The sequence below is a fragment of the Crotalus tigris genome, unplaced genomic scaffold (genome assembly GCF_016545835.1).
Source record: "Crotalus tigris isolate CLP2741 ecotype Arizona unplaced genomic scaffold, ASM1654583v1 scf7180000024430.1745191, whole genome shotgun sequence".
In the NCBI taxonomy this organism is placed as follows: Eukaryota; Metazoa; Chordata; class Lepidosauria; order Squamata; family Viperidae; genus Crotalus; species Crotalus tigris.
The window spans coordinates 361,979-373,226 of record NW_024100597.1 but is presented as its reverse complement, the minus strand read 5'-3'; the positions used below and the strand labels follow the sequence as shown (position 1 = coordinate 373,226).

The 11,248-nt window shown below is 38.7% G+C and overlaps 1 protein-coding gene across 3 annotated transcripts in view; it reads right to left on the bottom strand.

Annotated features, from left to right (window-relative positions):
- Window positions 1-3,761: 3,761 nt before the first annotated feature.
- The window catches only part of MME (membrane metalloendopeptidase), a 70,449-nt gene continuing 62,962 nt past the window's right edge, over window positions 3,762-11,248 (bottom strand). For 2 of the 3 annotated variants that reach the window (XM_039330623.1, XM_039330621.1), the window contains exons 20-23: window positions 10,568-10,633; window positions 8,448-8,543; window positions 7,283-7,359; window positions 3,762-5,666 (exon numbers count right to left, since the gene is read on the bottom strand). In XM_039330623.1, coding sequence (XP_039186557.1) covers window positions 5,567-5,666; window positions 7,283-7,359; window positions 8,448-8,543; window positions 10,568-10,633 — 339 coding nt within the window. In that variant the 3' untranslated portion in view covers window positions 3,762-5,566. The remainder of the gene's footprint in view (window positions 5,667-7,282; window positions 7,360-8,447; window positions 8,544-10,567; window positions 10,634-11,248) is intronic. The other variant, XM_039330622.1, reaches the window with a different exon arrangement.

Sequence of the window (11,248 nt, the reverse complement as noted above, 5' to 3'; positions counted from 1 at the left end):
AAAATTCAAGGCAGCTTTTACAAGAATCTCCATGTTATCCCCATAGCAGGTAAATTGGGCTGAGAGAGAGTTTCTGGCCCAAATCACCCAATATAATTCCACAGCTCCAGGATGGGATAGAACCTGGCTCTAGCACTATCACTACTATTTCTCAGTAGCTGGATAGAAAGAGCAATATAGGGGTCAAATGAAGGGACATCTTAACCAAGAATAATATATCTCATGTGGAATAAAGTTTAATTCAAACAGTTTAGAAAAAGGGGTGAAAGAAAAGAAAAAGTTCTCACTATTCTAATTCCTTGCAGGCCAATTTATTTCAGAAGGTTTCACTAAATATAATTCAACAGATGATTTTTGATCCTTATTCCTTAGTATATGACAGCAAAATAGGGGCAGATTCTTGGAGGATTGTCCCACTAATTTAGTACCAATTGATGTAGTAACACTCTGAAACTGTAAGAATTGGGTTCATCTAATGCAGCGGTTCTCAACCTGTGGGTCGTGACCCTTTTGGGGGTCGCACGAATCTTTCACAGGGGTCGCCTAAGACCATTGGAAAACACATATTTCCGATGGTCTTATACAGGGCTTGTCAACTGCCTTCTCTCCCTCCCCCCCCGCTCCACCTCACTTGTTTGTGGAAAATATGCTACTTGGCGGCAGTCTGCATGAACTCTATCAAATGTGCCCTGCAGGGGGCACATGAAGAGTGCAGGTGCAGAGCAAGGCCCCACCTTCCCCAGAGACTCATTGTGCAGCAACCAGATTGACTTCTTCTCATGCACACAGGTCAACAAAGGGGAGGCCGCCGCAGCACCCAATTCCTGTGCCCGTCAGCTGATGACCCCCGAACTTGCGCTTGCCAATTGGGAGGTCTGGCGATGGCCGCCAGTCTCCTTTGCCACCCTGCCCGTTCTTGACTCCTCCTCTGCCTGCTCATGTCGAGCCCGCCGGGGCTTGGCAGGGAGAGAGGGAGGGAAGGAGGAAGGGACTCCTCCTCCACTCCTAAGCTTCAAAGCACGTTTGGCTTCCCAAGGGTGCCACAATCCTCACGAAAGCAGGGGGAGGGGGGAGAAGCAAAGGGAGAGAGAAAGGAGCACTTGTCAGCATTGGTGATGAGAAATTCCCCACAAACCCAGGGAAGGGATGGAGAAAAGGAGCCTCCTTTGGGAGGAAACTGCCACCTTCTTCTCCTTGGCTTTGTGTTCTTCTGTTCCTCGGCAGCCGGGCTGCCAAGCCTCTGCTGGCTGGAACTTCCTTCCTTCCTTCCTTCCTTCCTTCCTTCCTTCCTTCCTTCCTTCCTTCCTTCCTTCCTTCCTTTCCTTTCCTTTCCTTTCCTTTCCTTTCCTTTCCTTTCCTTTGCCTCCCTCTTTGTCCCTCCTTCCCTCCCTCTTTCCCCTTGTCCCTTCCTTCCTTCCTTCCTTCCTTCCTTCCTTCCTTCCTTCCTTCCTTCCTTCCTTCCTTCCTTCCTTCCTTCCTTCCTTCCTTCTTGTCCAGGATCAGGGCGAACCTCTATAGTTGATCCGCGCTTTTGCAGAGCAGCCAAGAAGCAGATCAGCTGTAGCAGCTCTCCTTGGCTCCTGCCCAGCAAACTTGCTCGAGCCTTGCTAGAAAATATGCCGCTTGCTAATTTAGCAGAAGCGCAAATCAGCTGTAGCCCGGCGCTGATCCTGGAGCTTCTGCTAATTTAGCAAGCGGCATATTTTCTGGCGAAGCTGAGCAAGTGAGCTGGGTGGAGCTCTCCTCTGCCTCTGGCAGCCTGTCCCCCTCTCCTTGTCCCTTCCTGGGCATGGAGAGGGGGAGGAAAGCAGGGATGAAGAGGGAGGGAAGTAAGGGACAATAAGAGAGGGAAGGAAGGAAGGAACAATGGAAGGGAGGGAAGGAAGGAAGGGACAAAGAGGGAAGGAAGGAAGGGACAATAAGAGAGGGAAGGAAGGAAGGAACAACGGAAGGGAGGGAAGGAAGGAAGGGACAAAGAGGGAAGGAAGGAAGGAAGGAAGGAAGGAAGGAAGGAAGGAAGGAAGGAAGGAAGGAAGGAAAAAAGGAAGGGACAATGGGAAAGAGGGAGGGAAGGTGGAAGAGACTAAGGGAGGTGAAGGAAAGGAAGAAAAGAAAGAAGGAAGGGACAGTGGGAGAGGGAGGAAAGGAGGAAGAGACTAAGAGGGAGGTGAAGGAAAGGAAGAAAAGAAGGAAGAGACAAGGAGAGAGAAGGGAAGGGAAGGAAGGCAGGCACCCACCCCAGTCTCATCCCAGAGACCCACAGATTCCCCCCTCACAGGCACTCTGCAACCTGAGTGATCAGCTGGCCACGCCCCCTGGCCATTGATCACGTGACCCTGGGACACTGTGAATGTCATAAGTATGAATCAGTTGTCAAGCATCCGAATGTAAATCACATGACCCTGGGGATGCTGCAACAATCATAAGTGTGAAAAATGATCATAATTCGCTTTTTTCAGTGCTGTTGTAACTTTCAGTCACTAAGCGAATTGTTGTAAGTCGAGGACTACTATACTTTCCCATTTTTTCCCTTTTTTTTGTCAAGTTTTTGATGCCCCCCCCGCCAGCTGGATGGTGGGTTGGGGGTCACCACAACATGAGGAACTGTATGAAATGGTTGCGGCATTAGGAAGGTTGAGAACCACTGATCTAATGGAACATATAAGGTTATTAGAGCTCTAATTTTTCAAGGACTCTTGGATAGAATCAAAATGGATAAGGTTAAACATTTATCTGACTTATAAGAAGCAGCAATCAAGGAAATATTTTAGGGTCCTCAGCTGACATTCCTCCATTCTGCAGGTTTAACAGCTTGCAATCACCAAAAGGCTTTTATCAGGGTAGGAAAGAACATTGTCTTGATTCATTTAGTAAAGCTTTCTAGTACACCTCTTGAAGTGATCAAGAAGGATTCTTCATAGTTTGTTAACTTTTATCTTCTTCATTCATTGATCATTTTGTTTCAATCCTTTCAACTTTTTTTTTTTAAAAAACACTATGTATGTGTGCTTTACTCCAACATGGCAAAATAAAGCAGAAATGAGCACAAACAGTTTCCTATCTTAAAATCAGAAGTTACTAAGAAATCAAGCATTTTAGCAACTGAAAGTATATGGCTAAGATATATCAGACATGGCAACTTCCGAGGTCTGCAAACTAGATCCTCTGTTTTGATAACATAAATTTATTGTTTATAAAATCAGATTACGCCAAAGTGGATAGACATGTCTTTGAAGATTAGAAGGGTTCAAGTATAAGAATGGATGCATCTTTAATGCTTCTGGAGAACATATCTTGTCATGTTAAGGAAAAAAATAAGCTTGAAAAGAATCTGCACAAATTGCATAGAAAAAAATGGCAACCATAGAGATAATGTCACTATGAATAGAAGTTTTATATATAATAATATAAAAAATACCAGCTTTGTAGCATCATAGATGAGAGTAAGATTCTTCTTTAACCAGTGGTGGGATTCAGCCAGTTCATACCACTTTGGCAGAACTGGTAGCAATTTTTTTGTTGCCCGGGCTCAGAATGGACTTGTGGAAGCATCATCCACATAGAGAACCGGTTGTTCACATGTTTAAATCCCACCATTGCCTTTAACCACAAGAAAGCTATACTGGATTTGGATATGATGGTGATTCTCTACAAAAGTTATGTTTGACTAGTTTAATGGTTCAGCATGAGAGCCTGCCTTTACATGTCTGTTGCCCTTTTCAAGAAAAACACACAGATTACCACTGTTACAGACAATAATATAAATAATATAAATGTTTCTTAAATTTAATTATCAAAATGGTTCATCAGATGACAAATGTGAAAATTCAAATGCACATAAAATCTTTAGATGCTCAGAAACAGACTCAGTCAAGCCATCTGAGGTATTCTGGTATTTATTCATTTATTTTGGAAATCTTGGTGTACTTCAATATCAGAAGCAATATGTTTCTTGTCTCTTTGCAGGAAGGCATATCAGCAGATTTTTAAGTATTTTTATTATTATGAATCCAGACATATACACTCCCGCATAGAGAACATTATTAACTGAAGCAAAGATTCTGCTGATTTAGAACAATCATGAACATTATTTGTGTTAAGTATTTATGTCCCAGTGTTTCATTATCTTCAAAGCTTATTTCAAATTCAGTCCCTATATCAACACATCCTTTTACTAAAGGGCCTTTTATTGAAAATTAACCATTTAAAGAATGTTTGTACCCTGACATTCCAATGGTATGCACTCATTCAGGACCAGAATAGTTCAGAATTAAATATAAAAAAGCATTACATTGTATAATTTTACAAACAAGTTTGTCTTTTTTAAAAAAATGACCAAAATTTGAGAAAAAACAGGAGAATCTTAGAAAAAACATGAAGGAATTTGATTCCACCTGCACTAATTATAAGATATGCTAAAAATTAATAAATTATCTACAGTATTGTTTGGTTTTAGAAAGCAACAAGCAACACATTTGGTCAATACTTAATCCCTTCTCTTAGAGTATCAAGTTGTCTTTGGATTGTTTTGAGGAACAGAGATTCAAATAGAAAGGAACAGGCAGAGAAGAGGTTTTAAAATGGAGCCCACAGAGAGCCTCCATCTGGAAGAAAAAGAAGACCTATATGTAGTGTGAAATTGAGAGGAAGCAACAGATCCTTCACCATGTGACTCGTCACTTATGAATATAAAAATAGGTGACATTAGGTTGAAAGACAACAGGGCTTGCCTATTTTTCTTTTATCCAGTGATGGGTCAATGCCTACCATTAATCTCCAACCCAGAAAGTAATGGCATATAGAACAGGTTGTGATAGGCACACATTATCACTGCACATGTGATTGCACACTCCATTCATCCATAACCTCTGACTCTGTACATCTTCTTGTGTAGGAAGGATATACACTATATGGAGAGCCAAAGTTGTTACAGGTGACTCTACTTAACAGCTACCATTAGTGCAATAAGAAAGTATCCAGATTCCAATGGGTTTCAGGGTATATTAACTTAAGGCCCACACATTTTTTTCTGGGTACTAAAGCTCCTAAGGCCATTTCTGAAAAACAAGTGTGTGATGAAAAATGGGAAAGGTTCTAAATCTCACACTCACTACATTTCACATTCAAGCTTTTGCATTGTTTGGTATTCCCTTTTTTCATCTGTTTTCAAAGTTAAGAACACATTTATGTGACTCGGATTGTTCAAATTGAGTACACACCTCTGAAAGTAAGTTCCACTGAAATTGGTGGGATTTGCTTTTAAACAAATGTGTTAATGAACAAATTAAAATGTAAAAGCTGAACACTGAGTGGAAAGTAGGAAGGATCTTAAAAAAATGAAACTCCTACTTGGAGCACTTTATCATTTTCCTAGTTTAATCAGAATAAACTGCTGGGTGATGCTTTCTGAGCAAGGCTTTTTTGTTGTCTTTACTAAAAAAAATCCACTTTATTAGTGCACCTGATATATCCTTTTTATGGTCCCTTTTGCTGCAAAGTCACTTCTATTGTGCTTAAAACATTCCAGATTTCTTGTTCCTCTTCGCTTCTGCTATGTGTAGCATTGTTACCAAACACGACACTTTTTCACAGGATCCATATAATCTTTATCAGTACATTTAAAGGCCTCAGAAAACTCCAAGTTGTTCTGCAATGATCCCAGAACCCTTCAGAGCAAGTAAAACAAAAACACAATTTGGTATTGATGAATCTATCTTAAAGATCAACATTTAAGAAGAAAAAAATGTCATGCTGGCTTTCTTCCATTTTCTAAATGCTAGGGCTTTTAGCACATGTGTAGCAAATTAACTATAATTTCTATTATTTCATATGCTGTATTTAGCAGAGTCTAAGTCTTGGTGGCATCTCTGATAATTGACCAGAAACCATACATTGGATTCCTGACTATAAAATAAATCCAAATTAAAAAGAAATTGCCCTTGTAGACTAAGACTTACAGACTGCAACATATCTGGCTGAAAAAAATTAGACATATGTTTCAAGTTATGATAGAATTAGATGTAATCTTTCCCAATTTATCATGCTGCTGCCAATAATAGGATAAAGATCTTCCCCAACTGAAACCTAATCTGGAAACACTCCAGAATAAAAAAAATATTTTTTTTTAAATGATGCCAGCTTCAGAATGTTCATGCTGCTTTCATGAAACATTTAATTACATAATGAAACATGAATAAAACAAAATGATTCACTTTCAAAACTGATATAAGCAAAATTTTGTCCAGTTCTGAAATTTTGTTGATGGCTCATGTATGATAAACATATTGTCTATCATTAGACCATTTAATTCAATAGAAACTGAAAACACTTCTTTTCAAATACAGGTAGTCCTTGAGCCCAAAATTTCAGTTGTTAAGTGAGACATTTGTTAAGTGAGTTTTGCCCTATTTTATGACATTTCTTGCCACAGTTGTTAAATAAATCACTGCAATTGATAAGATAGTAACATGGTTGTTAAGTGAATCTGGTTCCTGCATTGACTTTGCTTATTCAAAGGCTGCAAAAGGGAATCACATGATCCTGGGACACTGCAATGGTCATAGCATCTGAATTTTGATCACATGATCATGGGGATGCTACAAAGATCATAAGTGTGAAAAATGGTCATAGGTCGCTCTGTTTAGTGCCATTGTAATTTTGAACAGTCACTAAGTGAACTGTTGTAAGTCAAGGACTACCTATAGTAGTGTGGAGGCTGTTCTTATGGATAGACTTTTCAAACAGCCAGTTTGTACTAGCTGAGAACATGTTGAACTTATTTAAATCTTCCATCACGTCTCTTCTCCTCTGCCCCAAATCCTATAGTGCCCTTCAAAATTCATTTGGACATGGACTTATATATGGTGCACTCTTTATGCCACCTTGGTGTATGGTGCTGATGCTGGTCAAAGAAAGTCAATATGGTAACTGTACAGTTACTATTGTCATCTTGATTATTTTTTTTTAACTCTTCCCTCCCTGCAGGATATCCTTGTCTATTGTTGCTAGTAGAATGGCACTGGCTGCACTAGAGAGGAGGGAGCATTTGGGAAATTATGTCTGCTTGCACTGGGAATGCAAATTGTTCCAGGAACAAGGAGAGGGAGGAGGAAACTAGCCAATATTGAATGAGGAAGAAAAAAGAAAGAAAGAAGAAAAACAGCATTTTGCTGCTACAAAGTCCTACACATTAAGTATGGCATTAATTTATGAAGACAACGGACATACTTTAATTTGCAAATAAATAATAGTGTTGTTTTCAAAGGTTCATTTGGACACTTACCTGAATTTGCCAGGGCTGTGTACATCAGTTTTAATAGAATTGACAGCATATTCTGGCCTGTATGTCCCACACCATATCTTTGAAAACAAAACAAAACAAAAAAAGTTTGCAGAAAATATGATTAATTGTAGTTGCTACTTTCACTTTTCTGAGGCCAAAGCTGTGACATGGAATAGAACGTGGAGATAGTGTGTGGAATATTAATACAGTAGTTGATCTGTACAAGCAGCTTGCCCCATTGCCAGTATGAGTTACTGATCATTTCTTGGAGCAGGATGCATAACAAAGTCCTCTGTCTGCCTTCAGACCACTAGAAAGGCAACATTGCCCATCTGTTCCTGCTACTCATCAGAACTTGAGTGTTTCAAGTTGTGACAGCTCAAATGGCACAGTCTGGTTTACCTGCTGTGCTTCATCTCATTGTAAAGAACCATTCTCTATTCTAATCAGCTACTATGCATCCTGGCAGGAGTGTGCCTTCCCCTCCAGTTCTCTTTCCTCTGTAGCCATTTATTTTTTCCAAGTTCCCCAGTGGAATGATGAAAACCTAGCCTTATTTTTTTAATAAGCTCACTGATGAAGCAATGAAAGAATGGACTTGAAACTGACAGTGTTCTGCCATTTTGTTATTCTGACCCAAGGGACTTGAATGTTTGCAAAATAGCGGTCAATCCCTTCCCAATCTCCTTCCCTTCCCTCCAGGGGAAACCACCAGTTATGGACTATTGGAAACACAGTTGAAAACATCACCCTGGCCAAAGTGAAGGAAAGGACTGAAATCTGCAAAGGGATTTCCTAAGATGGCTTTATTGTCAGCTGGTTTATGGGACAGGAATCAAGCCGCTTAAGTCTGCTATGCGGAAAAGTTCTTAGACAACTTCTAGATACAAAGTGCTCTAAAAACAAAGTAGAGGATCATAGGCCAGTTGGTTTCCTTGGCTCACCTCCTTGGTTCACCTCCAGAATGCATTCATTCACAGAGTAGTGATTAACTTAATCTGACAGGCCACACATTTCTCGGTCTGACGGCCATGAAGGCAGTCACCTTAGCAATCCTGCCAGTTCATGTCAGAAGGAGAAGAGCCATCCGGCTGTTTCCATCTTAACTGTGAAATTGTGACTCAAAATAATTTGCAAAGCTTTCAATCAAGCTCAAGCATAATACCTGTGCAAAATTCAGAAAGAATAGTTGTTTATGGTTGAGGTCAAGCCCAGGAAGCAGTTTCTCTTCTCCATTCTTCTGTACATAAGATTCATAGGCCTGGCAAATAAAGAGAAAAGGGGAAAGACTTTACTGTTTTGAAACAGGACAACCTTAATACAAGTAAGCATCACTTAATTCAGCTCCCAGGTAAATATGCATTGGAAAGAAGGCTAAGAGGTCTGAGTTATCATAAGAATCAAGGGCATTACATTGATTTACCAATGTCCACTTAATAAACAGGAAAGGAGAGAATCAGTCCAGCATAAGGGGATCACTAGCTTTTCCTTTAAAAATGCCCTTTTTCCATCTCCTTTAAAAAACATGGGCAGAGGATAATGTTCAAGTAGAGCTCAGGAACTCTTCCTGCCACGCTTGATTAGTATGCTGACATGCAAACAGTCTAACATGGAAGAAAGCAAAGACACTATTCACACATTCATTATTTCAATAGATCAGCGTTAAAGTAGTAAACCAACTTTGTCAGTGTTTTTTTAATGCTGCTTACATTGCCAGCTAGTTTTGAGACACAAACATATACAAATGTACATACTGGACACTGGTAGATAATGTGACCAGAAGAAAATGCCACATGAGTATTTTACTACTGCTTTTAATAAATCAAATGGCCACTTCTCCAAATTCCATTTCTATCTATGTTTGTTTCAAAATCCTTTTGAAATTTCATTCTGAAAGGTAGTGTTCCTCTAAAACACGGGGGTCAAACTCGATCACATCACGTGATATATTGTAACATTTTTGTCTTTGTGGAACCGGGGTGGGCATGGCCTGTGCATGCGCATCTGGCCCGTGGGCCGCCAGTTTAACACCCCCTGTTCTAAAAGGTCCATCCTGTCTGATTCCAATAGATAAATAAAATGTTAAAACCTTTTCTCTTATCATCTTAATGTCCATCGTCAATACAATCCCTGCTATATTAATAAGATTGTGGGATGCTTTGATTATTCAGGTTATTGTGTGTATGTTATTTGCCAGACTAAACACGAAAGGACTGATGGTAAAACTCCTACTCAACATAATACCGCTGGAAGTCACACTCTCAAGAGAATTTCATTGTGAGTCTTAGAGAGTTTGTCTCCCTCATTCTCAATTTGGCATGCCACATAGAATATAAAATGTTTTTCAATATGTTCTAAAATGTCAGTTTCTTCTACTTGGCAATGAAAGTTACATTTTGCGAATTGTGGAGCTCTACCACAACTTTTATCCCAATCAGATTTTTTTCAGATTAGCTCACACCTCCAATATATCAGAATTTGTGTTCAATCTTTATACTTTGTCTTTCCAGTTTGATCCCCCAGCCTATGATGGATCATAATGCAAAAAAATACAACTCTATGCTTATCCATAGAATGTGATAGTAGAATGTGGTAGAATGTGATGTCCCACAACTCCTTCCATAAGATATAAAGTTAAATCTAAAACCAAGTACATTAAATGAATGTATGAATGAACTCATATATATTACCATTAGTAAAAAGATAGGAATGATTTTGCATAGTATGAAATATACAATCAATAAGAAAAAAATACATCTTTTAGGTAGCTTATTCTTGTACAGCTCATTGTGGTTTAGATTGAAAAATTGCTTTGTGAAATAATGGAGTAATGTATCTTTGGGGGCCCATTAAACATACACAAATTCATGGATCTTAGCAGAATTGCAGAGTATTATCTTTCTTATCGTGGCTGGGGATGATGAATCTAGTACAACATTTAAGGAGAGCAAATGATGGAGGAAGCAAGTGCGGAATTCCCATTTCACAATATATTGTGCACAGAACTTGCACAACTATACATTGAAAATAATCATGACATGCACCAGAGGTGAAAGATATGGAAATAAAGGGCAGAAAGAGAGGAAAGTTGGAGATTTGGGGGATACAATTACCAATTATGTATTAAAAAGTAATGTACATAAGTTTATATGAAAAATAACCTTTAGGGTTTTAATAAACCAGACCTGTGTCAAAGAAGCACCATTGGAAACCTCTATTTCAATGAATATATTGCAAGAAATAATCATTTCAGTTGTGAAGAAAGAAAAAATAGTCATTTCTCACCCTGTATGCTTGTCTAATGCCTCCATTGTCAGCAATATTTTCACCAAGAGTATTGATTCCACTAAGCTGAAAGGAAAAAGGAAGAAATGAAAACTGACCCTGATTTTCTTTTTATTTTTTTCTTTCACTATAAAACTAACTACAAATGATCAAATTCCAAGAAGAATGCCTTCAAAGTCAAAATGGAATAAAAATTATGAAGTCTAAAGGGAAATGTTTCATTACTGATTTCTATGAAAGGAATCCCACAGAAAAGTGAAGGTTTGCAATATGATTTATTGCACAACTGGTTCAAATAGTCCATAATATATAGATTTTCTTTCTTCATATATTCTGTTCCAGGTAACTGAAATGAATAACCCTTATTGAACTGCTGACACTTTAATTCTGTACTAATATGGAAAGTAAGCCACCTTTAGTAATAAACGGGAGGCATAAAGCTGAGCTTATAATAGAAAGCAGATAAGGCTTTGTTGTGTATGAAGGTAAGGGGTAGGATTTGATTCTTGCTTGCTGGAGTTTTTTGTATGTAAAAGGGGAAAAATTGCATAAAATCTGTTTTTTTATATATATATATATATATATATATATATATATATATATATATATATATATATATATATATAAAGCTAATTTGGGGCTTACTCTCCATGTTTTGTGGCAAAATGGTAGAAAATGTTG